The sequence below is a fragment of the Rosa rugosa genome, chromosome 2 (assembly GCF_958449725.1).
Source record: "Rosa rugosa chromosome 2, drRosRugo1.1, whole genome shotgun sequence".
NCBI classification, from domain to species: domain Eukaryota; kingdom Viridiplantae; phylum Streptophyta; class Magnoliopsida; order Rosales; family Rosaceae; genus Rosa; species Rosa rugosa.
The window spans coordinates 58,298,454-58,318,755 of record NC_084821.1 but is presented as its reverse complement, the minus strand read 5'-3'; the positions used below and the strand labels follow the sequence as shown (position 1 = coordinate 58,318,755).

The following is a 20,302-nucleotide window of genomic DNA, read 5'->3' as shown; positions in this document are numbered from 1 at the left end:
TTCACCACATTGGGCCGACCCGGCCCACTCTAGGCCCAAAAACAGAAATTATAAAATCAGAAAAATCCCTATTTATTCGCAGACGGAGGAATTTATTGGCGGCAAGAGTCATGATCGCGTTGAACGAGCGATTTGGGCGTTCGTAAATCTTCAGTTTTCCGATCAATTTCAGACCAACCCACCGATTCTCAGCTTCAGTTTTCCGACCAATTCCAGAGCCAGGTTTGCTCTGCTTGCGTTGACTTTTTTTTTCTTGTTTCCTCAATCTGTTCAATTTCCAATTGAAAGAGGGATTAGGGTTTGTATATATAAAAACCAATACTTGATTGCCATAACTGTGTATTCATTCTATTGTTTTTGAATCTATGGTGAAATCGGAACTCGAGAAGAGCGGAGGAGGTGGAGGATTACATGTTCGCGGGACGGAGAGGGTTGTTTTCAGGCCGCCGGAGAAGAAGAAGAAATTAGGGTTTGATGGAGGTGTCAGGAGATATAAGGGTAGGTATGATGATGGGGATGGTAGTGAAAGAAGAGATTACAGAGATGGTGGTGGTGGTAGTAGGAGTAGGGTGAGAGGAAGATATGAGGAAGATGGATATGGTGGAGATTATGGAAGAAAGAAGAGTAGATATGAAGGTTCGAAGAGGGGAGCTCAATCTGTTGCTTCTGCCTGGGATTGTATCTCTTACTCTCCGGTTCAGATACGGGCTTCTGGACAGTCAGTCAAGTCTTCGGGTTCGGGACGTGGTGGGAGTTCTCATCAGCTTGATAGTACGCTAGGAGAAAAGGGTGATTCGGTTGAAGGGAGATATGAGATTAGTGAGACCATGCGTTTAGAGATGGAATATGATTGTGACCGTGCGTGGTATGATAGAGAAGAAGGTAGCACAGCGGTTGATACCACTGATAGTTCATCTTTGTTTTATGGGGATGATGTTTTTTGTCGAAAGAAGGAAGCGGAGTTGGCGAAGAGATTGGTTCGGAGAGATGGAACTAAGATGAGCCTTGCTCAGAGCAAAAGGTTGTCTCAGCGCAGTGCGGATAATGCTCAGTGGGAGGATCGTCAGCTTCTGCGATCTGGTGCTGTTAGAGGTACTGAGGTGCAGAGTGAGATTGATGATGAAGATGAGAACAAAGTTATGCTTCTTGTTCATGATACAAGGCCTCCTTTCCTAGATGGGAGAGTTGTTTTTACCAAGCAAGCGGAGCCGGTTATGCCAGTAAAGGATCCCACGTCTGATATGGCCATAATTTCACGCAAAGGGTCTGCTCTAGTTAGGGAAATCCATCAAAAGCGAAGTTCGAATAAATCACGTCAACGTTTTTGGGAGCTTGCAGGTTCCAAACTTGGTGATATTCTTGGTGTTGAGAAAACAGCAGAGCATATTGATGCAGATACTGCTGTAGTAGGTAAAGACGGTGAAGTTGATTTCAAAGAAGATGCAAAGTTTGCTCAGCATATGAAGAATGGGGAGGCTGTGAGTGAATTCACAAAGTCAAAAACCATTTCTGAACAACGCCAGTATCTGCCTATATATTCTGTGCGGGATGAGTTACTGCAGAAAATTCGAGAAAATCAGGTTATTATAGTTGTTGGAGAAACTGGTTCTGGAAAGACAACTCAACTGACACAATATCTGCATGAAGATGGTTACACTGTGAACGGTATAGTCGGTTGCACCCAGCCAAGGCGTGTGGCAGCCATGAGTGTTGCTAAAAGAGTTAGTGAAGAGATGGAGACTGAGCTTGGTGAGAAAGTTGGCTATGCTATTCGTTTTGAGGATGTGACGGGGCCAAAAACTGTAATAAAGTACATGACCGATGGAGTACTTATGCGTGAAACACTTAGAGATTCTGACCTTGACAAGTACCGCGTAGTTGTAATGGATGAAGCCCATGAGAGGTCACTATATACAGATGTGCTGTTTGGGATTTTGAAAAAAGTCGTTGCCCAGCGTCGTGATTTTAAGCTCATTGTGACATCTGCTACTCTTAATGCTCAGAAATTTGCAGATTTCTTTGGAGGTGCACCTATTTTTCCCATTCCTGGAAGAACATTTCCTGTACATAAGAAGTACTTGGATACCCCATGTGAAGATTATGTTGAAGCTGCAGTGACACAGGCCATGAAAATTCACATTACCAGCCCTCCAGGTGATATCCTCATCTTCATGACCGGCCAAGAAGAGATTGAAGCAGCCTGTTACTCTCTTGCAGAGCGAATGGAACAACTTATCTCCTCCTCAAAGAAAGAGATGTCAAAACTCTTGATACTCCCTATGTATTCACAGCTGCCAGCTGACTTGCAAGCAAAGATATTCCAAAGGTCTAAAGATGGGACTCGTAAATGCATTATAGCAACAAATATTGCTGAGACATCTTTGACCGTAGATGGTATATTTTATGTCATTGACACTGGCTATGGTAAAATGAAAGTATACAACCCTAGGATGGGTATGGATGCTCTTCAAGTATTTCCTAGTAGTCGTGCTGCTGCTGACCAACGTGCTGGGCGTGCTGGTAGAACTGGGCCTGGAACATGTTATCGGTTGTACACAGAGAGTGCCTACCTAAATGAAATGCTGGCCAGTCCTGTACCAGAGATCCAGAGGACGAACCTTGGCTACGTGGTCTTGTTGCTCAAGTCTCTGAAAGTTGATAACTTGCTTGATTTTGATTTCATGGACCCACCTCCCCAGGAAAATATTCTCAATTCTATGTACCAGCTGTGGGTCTTGGGTGCTCTCGACAATGTGGGAGGTTTGACTGCCTTAGGCTGGAAAATGGTAGAGTTCCCATTGGACCCTCCACTTGCGAAGATGTTGTTGATGGGTGAAGAGTTAGGATGCGTAGATGAAATTTTGACAATTGTATCCATGCTTTCAGTGCCATCAGTATTCTTTAGGCCCAAAGATAGGGCAGAGGAGAGTGATGCTGCTCGGGAAAAATTTTCAGTCCCAGAGTCCGATCACCTGACATTCTATAATGTTTATCAACAGTGGAAACAACATCAGTATCGGGGGGACTGGTGCAGTGACCATTTTTTGCATGTTAAGGGGTTACAAAAGGCTAGAGAGGTTAGGTCCCAGCTGCTAGAGATTCTGAAGACATTGAAAATTCCACTGACATCTTGTTGGCCTGATACTGACGTTGTGAGAAAAGCTATTTGCTCTGCATACTTTCAAAATGCTGCAAAGTTTAAGGGTGTGGGGGAGTATGTTAATTGCCGGACTGGGATGCCATGCCATTTACACCCGAGCAGTGCTCTTTATGGTATGGGCTGCACCCCTGAGTATGTGGTTTATCATGAACAGATTCTGACAACAAAGGAGTACATGCAGTGTGTAACAGCAGTGGAGCCGCAGTGGTTGGCTGATTGGGGACCCATGTTCTTTTCTGTAAAGGAGTCGGATACATCAGTGTTGCAGAATAAGAAGAGACAGCAGGAAGAAAAAACAGCTATGGAGGAGGAAATGGAGAAACTGAGAAAGGCTCAAGCACGGGCAGAGGCAGAAAGCAAGCAGAGGGAGAGGGAAAAGAGGTCTAAACAGCAGCAGCAGCAGCAGCAAGTCTCATTGGCGGGTTTGCACCAGGGCTCTTCTGCATATCTGAGGCCCAAGAAACTCGGCTTGTAAATGTACTTTTTAGTTATTGGATCCTGATTCCTAAAAGCACAAGTTGTAAATAGTTGGGAAAAAGAAAATTTCTTTATTTGCCATTGAAATCTTCCTTTGCCTGTTCTGTTTGTGGAAATAACAGATTGCACCCTGCAAAATGGGTGAATAAGCAAATACTAGTTTTGTGTGTGTAAGATTGATCTTATTTTATTCTGTTTTTATCAAGCTTTTAGGAAAAGAGCCTCTAGAATTGTGAATTTGTGTTAATGGATGGAGAAGATGGCTGGGGATTTTAAGATTGGGATGTTCAATGGCACAATATCTGGTAGTTTTTGTGTTGGATGCCTATATTTCTATCAGATAACTAAAGTCAGCATAGCAAGGTAGCTAGGTACGTTATTCTTTACGAGTACTTGTTTTTTCTTGGTCCTTAATTTTTCAATAAAAAAAGAACAGAATTGTTATGCTGGGGAGAGCCTGTTGATTATGAAAACTAATGCATATATGATCTGTAATATTAAAGCTTCAGCTTGTGTAGGAGGTTCATGTATTCACAATTTAAGTTTTAATGTTAGCAGATAATGAATATAAAAATCACATTCAAAGGTAGTTAGGAAAATTTAACCAAAATATAAATTTGTTATTTGGTTATGTGATTTGCTGATTTAGTAGCGTTTATCTGCAGTCATCCAAGTGTGTTGAGAAGAATGGTTCAGCAAGGCCTTCAGGAAGGTGCCTCAGTTTTGTGAGTTGGTGCTTATTTGCAATTCTATTGAGATCAAGGGGATAGAACAAAGAAAAATGGCCGAGATCAATGTTCCAAAAAGTTGGAGATTGGGTTGACTAGTTCAATGGTAAAGACTTTTTCTGCAAGGGGCAGATAGGAAGACTACCTAGTGTAACTGGTCTTAAACTCGCTCTTTCTGGAGAAAAACCAGAAAGTGTGGATGTTTCAGAATGGAGACTCCTCGATAGAACCATCCATTCTAGTATTCTACATTATCAAAGAGCATTGCCTTCCAAACAGCGAATGAGAACGCACCGCGGCGGGCCTTATGGCCACTCTGACATACGTGTATAAGCTGAAACCTACGGTGATCAATCAGGTTGCGTCTGCTGCGACAGTTATTCAAGTTGAAGATGACGGAAGGTGCTTCTGCAATTGACCATCTTGGCAACTTCAACGCCATCATTCATCGACTGTCCTCGATAAATATCAATTTCGATTAGGGGACAAGGGCTTTGATGGTCTTCTGTTCTTTGCCAAACAGTTGGAATGTTTTCCAAACTGTTGCGACTCTCTCTGTAGGAAAGAACAAGAATCAGTGAGGGGTTTGGTTTGGCTGAAGAGAGTCGCAGGAGATATTCAAGTGAATTCTCAGGTACTACTAAAGTACTAATACGGAAAATCTTGGTTCAAGGGAAAGAGGGTTTGATAGTCGTACGTGGTAGATCAAAGTCCAAGAATCACGTGTACTAAAGAATTAAGAGCAAGTACTAAGCGCTGCAAATTTGGAGTCCGTGTAAATTTTGTTGTGTCTCAGCCTTGGAAATCAATTTTAAAAGCACCTCTGCGCCAAGAAGAAAGATACAAGGCGAGATAGAGTCACACCTTGCCACAATCCTCGTTCAGGTAGAACTCTTCCACGCTTTCCCCATTTAAAACAAACTCATAAGACACGTTTCGAACAAAACCAAGTATCCAGCTTATCCAAACACGGCTGAAACCCAATTGCAACATATAACTGCCTCCAAAAAGGGTCATTCAACCCTATCATAGGTTTTTTGCTCAAGTCAAGTTTCAATGTTGCACCTCTTCTTACCACTCCTCATTCTTTTCAAATTAAAAATGTGAAATCTCAAACACAACCAAAGAATTTCCATCAAATGATCCATATTACTTTTGTTTATTAAACTTAAATTGTGTTACAACATATTCTACATATTTTTTTTTCAGTAACATCTTAGCTAGCTAGCATCACAAAATGTACACAAAACATGAGGATGAGCTTTATTCACATATGACATGCATAATTTTTTTATTTTTTTTCAGCAGCTTCACGTTTTACATGATCTGATAATAATTTTCCCACTAGTATAACAATGCTCTCACCAGAGAAACAATAATTTCACCAAAATTATTGTTGACCGAGGTACATCACAAAGAACAAGGCAAACAAATAGATAAACACCCAATCTCGATCCCATGGTATATATCTTAACAATCCACAACTACTACAGTTAATACTTATGTAGAGATCCATCCCATCATGATCTTAGTTTTTCAAAGTTTGCTGCTGCTGCTTTTCCTCATGGATCATCTTGTTGCTTAAAGCTTTTTGTTTCTTCTGAGTCTTAGTTGGAAGCTTCACTTCTGTTGCCAAACCCACAAGTTCGAGAAATCTTATGACATACCAAGTAACATCAATTTGCCACCACTCCAAGCCGTGTCGAGCTGAGTGCTGAAAAGCATGGTCCATTCTCTCTCTCTATCTCTCTGTCACTCTCTCTCTGTATGTAACAAAGGGGTGAGGGTAAAATAGTCTAAAAAAAAAAATGATTAGTATTAGGGAAGATCTTATTAGAGTATTCATGGATAAGGGGGAATTAAAAAAACTCAATGAGGTAAGTGGGGAAAAAATTCATAGAATTAGGGTAAATGGACAAAAACCCTTAATAATATTTAAGACATCATTCTAATTAATGCTAGGAATTAGAAAAGAGAAAAATGATTATGTGGCACTTACCAAACACGGGAATGCAAATATTTTCCTCTACTTGAGCTCACAATTTGTGAAACAAACGATTTAGGGTTTATGGGAGGTGGGAATGTAAACATTTGATAGCTTCAAAAAAAATGTTGTATACAAGACGTGGCAATGTTGTATCCCCATAGCGCGCCGGCGAGTGGCACCCTAGAAGATGGGTGGTGCGGAGGAGGAGGTGGATCTTTTTGAGGTGAGATGGATAATTCCCAAGTAAGAAAACTCCTTTTGAAAATCTTGGTTCGGGCTTTAGAGGATTTGATAGAAGCTGAAGTCTGTGGATGTTATCATTGTTCTTTGGTATTCGTTTTCTCTGCAACTCTGTTTGACTGTTTCCCTCCCCTTCTTTTGTTTGTGTTAATTTCTGAATTCACTAATCAAGTCCTATTAGCATGCTTAATTCGTCTGATTAAATGGGATTTACGAAATCACAAAAACACAAATGAATAACTAGAAAATCTAAACAGTATAGAAAAGGCAATCTCACATCATTTGGTCATGAATTTCTATGATGACACAATAATACAAATCAAGCACTACCACTTTTACAGAGTGAACTTGACCAGTTCACTTTTGCATGCCATTGATGACCAGAACAGAGCTAGCTTCAAACTAACAAAATACAAGAACAACAGGACAAAGATGCTGTTTTAACCAAGCATAAAGAAACCCCAAAAAAACAAAAAAATGGAAAGATATGCATAAACTTACTCTCTATATACTATGGTTGACTCTGGCCCTAGCTAGCTACTGCTATCTATACCATTAATCACCCAAATTTTCTCACCTTGAACCAAAATCATCTATTATATATATTCATGAAGTTTTAGTTTTTGGGTCATCACCAAAATCAATCCATGATGTCATTCTTTCATTGCATGTGAAATGTGTTTGGTTGCTTAGCTTGTGCAAGCATTTGAACAACTTCTCTCATGGTTGGTCTCTCCACACTGTGCTCTTGAACACATAACACTGCTACAAAGAACACCTGCATTGCTTCGTCCAACGGAACACTTCCTAGCCGTTGATCTAGGATCTTGATCACCCCTTCTTTGTGACAGTCAGTCTGTACCTTAGTCCATTGAACAATGTCCATGCCCTCTTCTCCGAAACCTCCAACTGGCCTCCTCCCTGTGATCAGTTCCAATAGTACCACCCCGAAGCTATACACATCGCTCTTCGCATCAACTCTCAATGTGTATGCATACTCTGTTTTATAAAGTACAATGACATTTAGCTCATTTCAAACTTGCATATAATACACATAAATTGGAGACAAAAGTGAAATTGATTTGTAACATTGGAGTAAAACTCCATGACCTGAGTAAAGCAAGAATGTGTGGATAAAAGCAAAAGGTAATTGGGGTTTATGTCCTATATGGCCAAATTCTTTACAGTTGTTTGTAACCCTTTCTAGGGTTTAGGGAAAGTAAAGCTTAGATCCCAATCAAGATTCTTAATGGGTATGCTCAGCCTCTGGTGTTTCCTGGATTTTGTTGTTGGGATTTCTGGGTTTTGGTCAAAAAGGTTTTGGTGTGATTGGGCTGAAGAAAATGGGTTTATGGTTTCAAGACATGCAAAAGCTCATAGCGCATTACTGTGTGTGGGAGAGCAATAGCAAAAGCAAAAGATGAAAATTCCTATGTCAGTGGAGCTTTTACCAATCTTGGCATGGCTCTACCACTTACTACTTTAGTCCAAAGTAAAGTATATGATATGCTACAAATCATGTAGCAGTTCAAAAAAAAAAAAGGTATGTTCTATATATCTATTCTCTATTTGAATACCAAACTGAAGAAACAAACCAATTTGAACCAATCACTAATTCAACCTGTCATTGTTGAAGCTAGCTAGCCGACTTATTTCACCTAGTCAGAAGAAACAATTGGAATATGCTTCATTACTTTATCTAAGTGCTGCTTCAAGTAGGTGTATTGAGCTAAACAGGCCTACTTAGCAGGTTATTATTAAATTAAATGAAGCAAATTAATCATAAGAAATGTCTGAAACATAATGTACCTGGAGCAATGTAACCATATGAGCCAGCAATTGCAGACATGCATTCTGATGTTCCAGTGTCCTGCAAGAACTTGGCAAGCCCAAAATCTGCTACATGAGCCTCGAACTCCGAGTTGAGCAAAATGTTGTTGGACTTAACATCCCTATGAAGAATCAAAGGGGAACAATCATGGTGCAAGTAACAAAGCCCTTTTGCTGCTTCAATGGCTATGTTAAGCCTAGTCTCCCATTTTAGATATCCACCTCTCTTCCCATGCAAAACTTCACCCAAGCTCCCATTCGGCATGTACTCATAAACAAGCAAATTGGTCTCTTTGTTTGAGCAAAATGCTAGCAACCGGACAATGTTCCGGTGCCTGATTTTCCCAAGTGTCTGAATTTCTGCAGAGAGGCCATTATCATGAGAAGAGCCTTTGTTAATCCCCAGCAGCTTCTTCACAGCTACTTGCTCGCCGTTCAACATTGTTCCTCTATATACAATACCAGCACCACCTCTCCCTATAACATTGTTGTCCTTGATGCACTCCAAGATGTCCTCGCTTCCAAATTCTAGCTTCTGGAAGGCGGTGAGCTTCCATGTGTTCGAATTCTTCCTCACCTTTCTGGTCTTTATGATTGCAAAGGTTGCAAACACAAATGAACACAACAAGAGGCCTAATGCAAAGACAAGCTTGAATTTCCCAAGGACTTGAGACCTTGTGCCATTTTGGTTGTGAGACTCTAATGGTGAGTTCGAAGAGTAGTTGCAAGGATTGACTGAAGAGTCACATAAATCAGGATTGCCTATAAAAGATGTGGAGTTAAAGAATAAGTATTGACCTGTTTGTGGTACTGAACCTGAGAAACTATTGTGGGAAAAATCAGCAGAGGTTAGACTCTTCAAGGACCCAAGTTCCTTAGGTAGGCTCTGGTTTAAGTGGTTCCATGACACGTTGAAGTAATTCAGTATGTGAATTTGAACAACTTGAGGTGGAATTGGACCAGAAAGTTGGTTTTGGCTCAAATCTAGATACGTCAGCAAGGTACAATTTCCAATTTCGGGAGGGATGCTGCCCGAAAAATTGTTTCTGCTCATATCCAACTTGAGAACATTTCTCAACCGGCCTATGTCAGATGGAATTTCTCCAGTAAATCTGTTTCCACTTAGCAACAGAATCTGCAAGCTAGAAAAGTTTCCAATAGATGCAGGAGGTGACCCCGATAAGCGATTGCTTGAGAGATTCAGCTGTGAAAGCTTTGAGGGCACTTGGCTTTTTCCCTGCATATCAAGTCGACCGGTAAGATAATTGTTCTGCAGCTCCATAAGAGCGAGCTCAGGCAAGTAAAGAAACCCTCTTGGAATTGATCCACTCAGGTAATTCTGCCCCAGCCTAACTCTTACTAGAGTGTCACAGTGACCAAGATCATCCGGTAGAGGCCCAAAGAGAAAATTGTTGAGCAAAATCAAGATCTTCAGCCTCCTTCCAAAACAAAGAGATTTTGGGATTTCCCCAGTGAGCTTATTAGTAGACAGATCAAGCTCAATCATTTTACCATTCTGACCAAGCTTTGAAGGAATTGCTCCAGTGAAATTGTTTTGCCATAGCTTCAAGACCTCCAAGTTGGGTAGCTCAGCTATTTCATGGGGGATCTCTCCATGAAACTTGTTGATGAACAAGTTCAAGAGAGTAAGCTCGCGGAGGGCTGAGAACTCGACGGGAATGTCTCCTGTTAGTGCATTGTTTGAGAGATCAAGAGACCTCAAGCTACTCAAATTCCCAAGCTGAGCAGGAATGGAACCGCTGAGCTGATTGGTTTGCAAGAACAAGGTGTCTAGCTTCTTCAGATTTCCCAGTTCAGGTGGGATTGAGCCCTCCAAGCCACAGTTTGCAAGGTCTAAATGGAACAGATTGGTCAGCTTACCAATCTCGGGTGGGATTCCACCATCGAAATCGTTGTAATACCCCAAGAACAGCTGATTGAGGCTACTAAGATTGCCAAGCTCACTTGGTATGAAACCACTCAGATCGTTTCCTGCAACTGAGAGATAATTCAGCTGTGACATATTTCCATAGCTAGGAGGGATGCTTCCACTAAAGTAATTTCCTCCGAAGTCTAAGCGCTTCAGCTTGGGAAGTTGAGTGACACCTAATGGGAGTGAACCATTGAAATCATTGTTGTAAGCATCAAGCAATATGAGCTCCTTTAGCAGAGCAAATTCCCAGTCCAAGCTTCCACCAAAGCCATTGTTGGATATGTTGAGGTATTGAAGCCTTGGAAGCTTGTGAATTCCGGCTGGGAAACTACCTGAAAAATCATTCCCAGACACCGAGAGATTGACAAGGGTTCTGAGTTCTGTGATCGCAGGAGAAAGTAAACCGGAGAGGTTGTAATTTGATATGTCTAAGGATACTACTGATCTGCTGAGGTTGTCACATTTGATACCAGCCCAAGAGCAAAGGAACATATGGTTTGATACATTCCAGCTACTTAGAGAAGGATCTGAGGCTTCAAAACCTTGCTTGAGAGAAACCAAGATTGAAGCTTGTCTCCTAAGAGACTGATTATGTGAACAAACACAATGGAAGCAAATGAAGAACACAAGAAGAGAGGAGAGGAAGACAGACTTCATTTCAGAACTGGCTCTTGGAAGGGTTATGGATTAGAGAAGATGAGTTTTACAGAAACAGATTGCTTTCATTTGGTTTATGTACTTTGATTTCACTCACATACACGAAGACATATAGAGAAAGAGAAGGCCTTGGATGCTGTTCACCTTTGGCTAGTCCGCTAGTAATATTTTTGGCTCTGTGACAGTATTTTTGGTTTCATCTTCAACTTTATAAAAAGGAAAAGCAAAAGCAGCACTTGCATTTGCATCTTGCATATAAAGATTCATAACAACAGACCGTTTGATCAACCAATATTTAAAATTCCTTTTACCTTTGGACCCGAATGACATATTTGACCTTACTTTACTTTGCTTATTATTGAATCTGATTGAGGAACAGAGCCCAGAAATAGAATATTCAATACCAAAGTAGGTCAATGACCCAAGTGAAAACTTAAAGTAAATATTGTGAGCAGCAAATAACTACATCAAGTGAACTCATAATTAAATTGATTGGAGGGATAAGCTGACTAATTTGATATAGATTGCTACTGATCTTTGTTTGAGCTATAATTAACCCTTTAAATGATGGAGCCATATATATAAATTATTTTCGGGACAGTGATATAATCTGACCCAAAAATAAAAAATAAAAAGGACACAGAAGAAAAAAGGAGGAGAGGGAAATAGTATAAATTCAACTTGTGATGACTGATGAACCTTTTATCCTGGCTTTTCTTTAGGTCTCACTTTGTTCTTTGATGGGATATCTTAACTTCATGTGTATGCTATGTATATTCCTTCCATATGGATTCAGATAGCTGTTTAACTCAGCAAAGCTAATGCTTTATGTTTCAAGAACAGGAAAGTAGCTACGTTCTCCATTTTTCTTCACATCAATGTGGTCTCGTGTTAGTAGTTATTCATTTTTAAGGGACCTTTGAGGCTCATTGATGCAAAAAAATCAGTCTATCAGTGTAACATGGTATTCATCTGTTAGTGACTAAACTATGACCCATTAAGTCTACTTTTTCGATTCAAAATTTTTCTTCCGGGGGGGATAAAGAAGCCTAAATCTAGCTGGCTTTGCTTGGCAAGTTGTCCTTGCATGCCTTGGTTTTATGAGACAATTTGTCGAACACCTAAGTCTTTCAGACATCTTAAGGAATATGTTGCACTCATACGTACCCTTAAAGATCAAAAATAGCAAAAACACATGAGCTGCTTAGTACTTCAATTAGACACATTTATTCGAGAGGAACGGTTGCCTACACTAGCACTCCTTGGATCCGGCCCTCAGATGATCTCTAAACAATAACCTCGGTTCCATTATAAGATCACGTTGCAGCATGAGAAGAAAACGAAGATGGGATTGAGAATGTTGCTAGCTAGAAGTAGATAGTCCTCCATGTATTAAATTATCTTTGTATTATATACAACAAATTTGGACTTAGATGGCTGCAATGAACATTAATGAGGCGGGCTTTATGAGTATAATGATGATCAATAATTATGATGCAAGAATCAACTTGGGTTGTGCAGATAGAAATCATAGAACTCCATTATTCTTTGCTTTTAAAGTGGACACATGAATTGGGTCTTTTAGACCATCTTCATTCTTCCTCTGTTATTTTGATAGGAATAGATATAAGTACCAGCTAAACTATTCTAGAGAGTGAGCCCTCTTCCCCCTTTTACTTTATACCAGAACGTGAGAAAAGAAAAAGCATATGTGGATTGATTTGAAGTAGTGTTGTTGGGATTCATTGATCATAGTACTTTAATCTCTGTCTTCTTTCTTTGTTTGTGGACCTTGAATCTTCTTCTTTATTTTTATTTGGTCAATGCGTCAGAACTATATATCCACAGGAAGCACAATTATGAATGAAGTGAAAGCTTGGTTTTGTGTTGGAGTATGGCCATGGCGGCCCGAAAGTTGACGAGCAGCAAGAGCACGTACCCCATTTTAGGAAGCTTATGACTCTTCCATTTTAATTTTCACCTGAAATCAAGGACTCTAGCTAAGGCGCGCTCAAAGCCATATGTATATATAAAATATACACGAAGATGGTGATTCAAGCAAGGAATGAAATGTGAGGTTGCTTTGGTTTAAAGAAAACACAATAATGGACAGTGTCGCCATAAAGAGCAGAAGGAGCTATAGCTAGCTAACTGGCTAGGTCAGAATGACATGTAGGATCAGTTTTGAGAATAAGAAATACAAAGAATAAAATGAATACTCATTAAGCCTCCCACACAATGGTGACTTTTCTGAGCCAATACGTACGGTGATTGATTCATGGCTTCTACACATGTTGATGATGCTGCTGGTTTATGCAACTATATATATATATATATATATATGGTCCATCATCATCAGCTACCAGAGGAATCTTCCCTGCTCCCTTTTAGCTACCCACGTTAATTATCTGGATCAGAGTTTTTGCTTGCAGATATAATGACACCCTGAAGCCACCAAAATAAACGCCAACTCGATTCTTGAAGATGTTCACAAAATTTTTGATAGACAATTGCTTATTGTAAGTTTGTAACATCTTTACATTCAAGCTTGCAAATATCAGTGGAACAAGTAGGTAAGAAAACATGTTATCAGTGAAGGAATTGTGTCCTAAAACAATCATTTTGATATAATTATTATTGTAATTATTATTAATCAAAAGGGCAAGTTTATTGTTCATTGCTTATATTTAATATTTGATTGAACAAGGTCCAAGGAATATGAGTTAAAGAGAAAGTAATCTAAAGAGTTAGATGTGTGAGACCTTTACTCTTTCACACTCTTATCCTAAAAGGTTCATAGTCATAGGATTATCACTTGGACATTGATAATCCGGAAAGACTAGCACATACTATGTATGCTCAATATGGAGGATGATATGTCTCTTGTCATTTGTGTAGAGACACTAATACAAGTATGTGGGTGCTCTTAACTTAAAGAGTACACTGAACGCGATCATTAGAGTTCTTGTATGGAGTCTTACTTACATGTCAAACTTGAACTCTAAATTGCAATAATACAAATTAGTCCTTTGACCTGAGACACCATAGTTGTCTTATGAGTGAATGGATTATCACTTGATGATGCAATAATATTGTGTCCCTTAATGGATATAATAGATGCATTCATTGGTATAATCAATTCGGTCATGGAGACATGTGAGTGTACAACAAGGAATCTCTATCCTTAAGTAAATAAGGTGTATGTTCAAAGATGTGATTCAATGAGTCTTTGGCCAAAGCATTGAATGAGATTTAAAAAGGAGTTTTTTAATCACATTCTAAGAATCACATAAGAATGAAAATCACATTAGGGGATTGACATATCAATTCCATACCCCGATGATGTGATTTAGAACATCGTGTTAGAGAAGGACCGTATTGTATTGTAATTCCAATTGAATAGGTTCTTTGTCATTCTACATTAACTAGGGTAGTCATGATATGTTGCAAGACGTCACTCATGACTTGTGAAGTCCCCGAGGATTAATAAACATTTATTATCCTAATAACAAGGGAGAATCAAAAATGGAGTTTTTGATTCGTAAACAAAATAGAATGGTTTCTATAAACTTCACTGCCTTGTTAATTAGAACCTAAGAGATCGCACACCATATAAGTGGATCCTTGAGATAGTATATGAAGAAGATTAAACAAGAGTTGGTTATGAGCAAATAATTAATTAGATTTATTATTTGAACATAATTAGGATTTTCGGGTAAAACCGAACCTATTGGGCCTAAACGATTGTCGGGTTTTTTGGTGTGGACTTGGGCTTCACTAAATGAGATTTAAATGAAAGCCCAAGACACATTTTTAGTGCCCAATAACATGTATGGACCAGCCAAAATATTGGCTTTATGAAAGTCAATATTTTTCTTTTAGTAATTGGAGTTATTTCCTATTATATAAAAGGGAAAGCATGGACAAAGAAATGTGAGTGTCTCCACACTATTATTTTCAGATTAGAGAGAGAGAAAGAGAGTTCTCTCTTGGTCCATTTTTCAGAAATTAAAGGAAAGAAGAACACTTGCATAATTTCTTCTTTTCTTTCATCTTTCTTCATCTCTTGATTCACTTGGTGAAGATCCTTAGAGGCCATATATTTTTGTGGCTTTACTTGTTACATCAAGGAGGAGATTACAAGCACAAGAAGGAGTATAAGAAGGAGTTCTTAATTCAAGGTGCTTCAAGGTGGAGGAAACACACACAAGGAGAGATCAAGGAGAGGAACTTTGGTGGTTCACTTGGATCGGATTAAAATCACGCTCCAAGGGTGAGTAGAACATAAACTCCCTCTTTGTTCTTCCTTACTATGCATGCTTTGTTTATATACATATCACAATAAGCCAAGATCATGGGTTAAAGGAATGGATTTTATGTTTAGTTAGTAGTTTAATTGTTAAACTTATTCCGCACTAATTAAAAAGTTTTGAAATCCATCCATTCCTTCAATCAGACCCTTAGTAACGTCTGTAAATCTAATCTACTGGAATGGTAATTCCACCGTGGAGGCTACTCAAATTGATTGAAGACATTAGAACCATGCAACTTCATTTTCTCAAATTACCTTTAAGTATATCTATAGGGAAGCAAACCTTGTAGCTGATGCTATTGCAAATTTAGGACACGATGCTGCTTCTCCTATGTCTTGGAGTGATAGGGTCCTAAGTGAGGCTTCTAGAGCCTTAATTTTTGAAGTTGTAAACTTTGGTTGCCTAAAAGACTTCCTTCTTTAAATAGTTGGTTCCTTGACCCAAAGCCCCAAAATCAGCTAAAATTGTCCCACTTACCCCAGCAACAAATTTTAATTCCCATTAACCCAATTTGAAGCAAAATGACAATTTTAGCCTTGGCCTAATTAAAAATGACATTTTATCACACTCATCTCTCTCTTCCCCACCTCCTCCCCGGCACAATTCTCTCTCTCTCTCTCCCCCCCCCCCTCCCCCCCCGATGCGGCGTCGAACTCCGGCATCACGCTTGAAGCTCCGGTCGGAGCTACCTAAAGACGACCAAGAAGCTCCGGCTTGCCTGAATCAGTTCCGGCTTGCCTAAATCACAGACGAAAAGCGCCGGCTTGCCTGAAGACGACGAAGAAGCTCCGGTCGGAGCTGACTCGCCGGTGGCGAACTCGGATCTCGATTTGAACGTCATCGTTTCTCTCCACCCTATCTCCAGCACGACTCCTCTCTCTCTCTTGCAGATTCCGACAATCCGGTCTCCTCGCAACAGCAACTGAGGGTTTCGATATGATATTCAGACATCTGTGTGCTCAACTGAGAGTCTGCAACCGGGAAAAACCGGCGAAGAAAGGTGCAGCGGTGGGTGGCCAAATCAGTTTTTTTTTTTTTTTTTTTTTTTTTTTTTTCGGGTCTAATTTCAGTTTCGGGAGAAAGAACAAGAAGAAGGCAAATTGGACTGTAGGTGGGAAAGGTCGGCGAATAAGGTTCTGGAAGTCACTGGACGAACAGAAACAAAGAACAAATAGAGGTGCGAAAGGTCTTCGTGTAGGAAGAAAGAAGAAGATTGGATATCAGAGGGTGGAAAATAGACTAGATATGAAGGCGTAAAGGGCAAATCAAATCAAATCAAAATGGTGCTACTTCTGTTTTGCAACAGAAGGCCTGAAAGGAAAGAAAATAGGAAAAATAGACGTATATTGCTCCCCAATAGACGTCTATTGGGGGGCAATATACGTCTATTGGGGAGCAATAGACATTTGAATTGATGTAATCTACTCGTTTTTTTGCTTAATCAAAATTTTATTTATCTAATTTTACAAAGATTAGTTCTTATTCTGGCTATCGAAAGTTCTATTGGGGGGCAATAGACGGCTATTGGGGGGCAATAGACGTTTTGAATTGATGTAATCTCCTTGTTTTTTTTCTGTAATCAAAGTTTTATTTGTCTAAATTTAGGGAGATTAGTTCCCATTCTGGCAATTGAAAGTCCTATTGGGAGGCAATAGGCTTCTATTGGGGGGCAATACATGACAGATAGTCGTCTATTGGGGGGCAATAGACGTATATTGGGGGGCATTAGAGGTCTATTGCCCATCTATTAGGGGCAAAAAAACTTTCCGGTGAGATTTTCAGCAAATTCCGGTAGGCGGCAGCCGGTGACCGGATTCCTGCGAAAGTTGACCGGATTCCGGCGAAAGTTGACCGGATTCCGGCGGCCGGTGACCGGGCTCCGGCGAAGTCTCCTATGGTTTCTCTCTCTTCCATTTTCTCTATCTCTCTCTCTAAGTAACAAAGGGGTGAGGGGTAAAATGGTATTAAAAAAAAATTAAAAACAAAAAAAAAAATTTAATGGGGTATTAGGGAAGACTCCCTTAGAGTGTATTGGGTAAGAGAGAATTAAAAAAACTTAATGGGGTAAGTGGGAAAAAAACCCCTAGAAATGGGGTAAATGGACAAAACCCCTAAATAGTTTTTTATTGTTATAAAAAAAAAAAAAAAAAACGTCTGTAAATCTAATCATGTATATATATGCACCCACTTAATTTTAATCTAAACCATAAACTACTAAATGCGACCTTAGAGCTTGATTAACGAAAAAGAAGAGGGGGAACGAAGATGGATGTTAATTTCGAACCCTAAAGCTCTAACTAAGGCTATAATAGCATGCTAGGTAACCACGACACATATACGATATCAAGTTAAAAACTAGTCATCAAGACATGCAAAGAGGAAAGCATACATGAAAATAATGACTGATTCTGTTTTTTGAGAAAATAGATAACTTCATTACTTATCCATGGCCAGAAAGCATGTACATCATATGCTGTCTCATACAAAAAAAACTAAATGGCACAAGCCGCCAAGCAAAAGACAGGTGACCCTCACTGTTAACACGTACGCTCACTTCACTTATTAAGCCTAAACAACAAGAAATCAAAACCTCACTACTATAACCCCTCTTTGAAAAGTAAACCTAGTCGCCTAGAGATCTCAATTGGTGTACAACTAGAGTAAACTAAGAAGAAAGTAATAGAAGACCCAATTTCAAGTGGTAGGCAAGAGACCAGGAAAGCCTAAGGCTTTCCTTTGCCCTTATCTCTAGGGCTAGAAACCGAACCTCCAATTGCAGTTACTGGGACGTTGGCTCTTGTTCTTACTTCCGGCAGTCTACCCGTCTTCTTCTTCAGAGTGACAAGAGGCACATCATTGTCATCCTTTATCAAAGGTTTGCCAAGTAGAAAAGATTGGGAGGACCTGCACACAGCACCACAGCCAATCTTTCCCAGATCCGGGGTGCTACCACCCGCTGCGAGAGCAAGAGGAGAAGTAAAGCTTGTTGTGACTGCATCTATGGAGGCCATGGAGAGGAGGAAGCGATAGCAAGAGGCTAGAGGCTAGGGTGCCGTCGAAGACTAGGTTGAGAGAAATTCTCTCCTAAGATTTTTTATTTTTATTTTTTATATATTAATGACTAATTCTGTTGGCTCCATGACTCATTGTAATAAGAAAGAACACCACATGCTGGAGTCTAAATGAAAGAGCACCACATGCTCTAAATATTTAGATTTCTTTGGATAATTTTGCCTTATTAGGCACCCAATTTTAACAATTAATGGGATCATGCATGGGCATGATACAAATTAAGATTCTTCATGGAAAGGATATGTATGAATGTTAATGCAAAATTGCATCACGAGATCTGCCTTTGAATGACCATATCTGTGTAAAAGTGGCTTTAGATATATCATCCCTTTAACTTTAATCGAAAAACCAATGGACTACCTCTAAAGTGCAATACATATTGCTCGACGATATGTTTGATGATGATAGGGTCATTCTCTGAAAATGAGATAGAGTGTGATTTCAGTTTGGTCAATATGGATTATTCCTGTTATGAAGCTTTCTTTTCTAATTTTTCAAAATCAACATTATTTTCAGCATCTGTAATTTTTGTGCTAGCAAGTCCCATGAACCTAATAAGTTAAGTGCTAATTATGTCCTTGGCTAAATATATGAATCACATGACAACTATGTTGTGATTAGCATCTCACCTTGCATTAATTCTTACGATTGGTAAATCTATGTACGATGAAGAAATCTGCACATCTAAACAAAAAGTAATTGAAATTAAGCGGAGAGATCGTTATAATACTTCTGTAAAGTTATATTTATTTATACTATTATTAAGAAAAGTGAACTTGTCAGTTGTCAATCAAAACAAAAATATTTTACCAAATTATCCCTTAAATATTAAAAAACCTTTGAACTGAAATATTCTAGAAAGACAAAAACCTCAATTCACAAAATAAAATAAAATATAAAGAAATTTAACAAAAAATAAAAATATAAACAAAAAAAGGTGGAGCTGTTTTCTCCACATTTTGTGAAATAATTGCTTACGTAGTTATCCACACCTAGGGCTGTCAATTCTGACACGACTCGAAACCCGCACGATTAAAAAGTGGGTCGGCCGTGGGTCAACCTGCCATAACCTATTTAATAAATGGGTCGGCCACGGGTCAACCCGCCAACACAAAGTGAACCCGTATAACCCGATTATGCTATACTTCTTCTTGAAATTTTGGACGTTGGGAGTATTTGATCATATGATTAGACAATTTGAAATATTTTGCTTTATAATTATTGGATTTAATTATTTATAAATTATATATAATTATTTATATTCTTCGTCTTGTGAAGGTTTTAGTGAATTTAATCAATTTATGCATTTTTTTTTAGTTAAATGGGTTGCATTGTTAACCCTTAAATGAGTCATTTTATCTAACACAACACGGCCTATTTATTAAATGGGTTAAGCGGGTTGGAAACGGGTAACCCGTTTAATAAATAGGTTGGATTTTGGTTTAAATTTTTAACACGATTATTAAATGGGTTCGGTTTGGATTTGTATTTTGCGACATGACAAATACCTTGACCCGATACGAACCCAACCCGACATGACGCATTGATAGCCCTATCCACACCCATAGGGTGTGTTTGGCATACCAGTTAGTGAGTAAAGGATATGACCATTACTAGTAAGATGTAATCAGAGCCTTCAGAACCAGTTAGTGAGTAAAGGATCATACCATTAAACTCAAACCATTTCTACTCTATTGCATGATGCAGTAATTTATATGTCGTATTACTCGGTGTAGTAACAATTATATGTCAATATTTGATGTGCGCAGTAGCAATCATACAATACTTGCAATGTACAAAATTTTACGTGGGAATACTCAATGTAGTAGCGAGTTCTTGGGATTGTTTGTTACTGTACGTAGCAGGTCTACATAATTGTTCAGTGCAGTATCATGTGCATGAAAA

The 20,302-nt window shown here is 39.2% G+C and overlaps 2 protein-coding genes across 2 annotated transcripts; one reads left to right on the top strand and one right to left on the bottom strand.

Annotated features, from left to right (window-relative positions):
- The first annotated feature begins 96 nt into the window (after positions 1–96).
- On the top strand, positions 97–3,811 carry LOC133728794 (pre-mRNA-splicing factor ATP-dependent RNA helicase DEAH7-like). Its single transcript, XM_062156231.1, has one exon. The coding sequence runs from the start codon at positions 366–368 to the stop codon at positions 3,633–3,635; it is 3,270 nt and encodes a 1,089-aa protein (XP_062012215.1). The 5' UTR covers positions 97–365; the 3' UTR covers positions 3,636–3,811.
- Positions 3,812–6,853: 3,042 nt separating this feature from the next.
- LOC133728792 (leucine-rich repeat receptor-like serine/threonine-protein kinase BAM3) lies at positions 6,854–11,203 on the bottom strand. Its single transcript, XM_062156230.1, has 2 exons — positions 8,402–11,203; positions 6,854–7,591 (listed from the first exon to the last, which is right to left on the bottom strand). Exons 1-2 carry the CDS (start codon positions 11,010–11,012, stop codon positions 7,254–7,256), a joined length of 2,949 nt encoding a protein of 982 aa, XP_062012214.1. The 5' UTR covers positions 11,013–11,203; the 3' UTR covers positions 6,854–7,253.
- Between the last annotated feature and the right edge of the window lie 9,099 nt (positions 11,204–20,302).

Excerpts from the sequence above, each read along its gene's own strand:
- LOC133728794 (XM_062156231.1), top strand. The coding sequence starts at position 366 with ATGGTGAAATCGGAACTCGAGAAGAGCGGAGGAGGTGGAGGATTACAT.
- LOC133728792 (XM_062156230.1), bottom strand. The coding sequence starts at position 11,012 with ATGAAGTCTGTCTTCCTCTCCTCTCTTCTTGTGTTCTTCATTTGCTTC. Across the intron at positions 7,592-8,401 it reads ATATGGTTACATTGCTCCAG|AGTATGCATACACATTGAGA; the intron begins GTACATTATGTT and ends TTTATAAAACAG.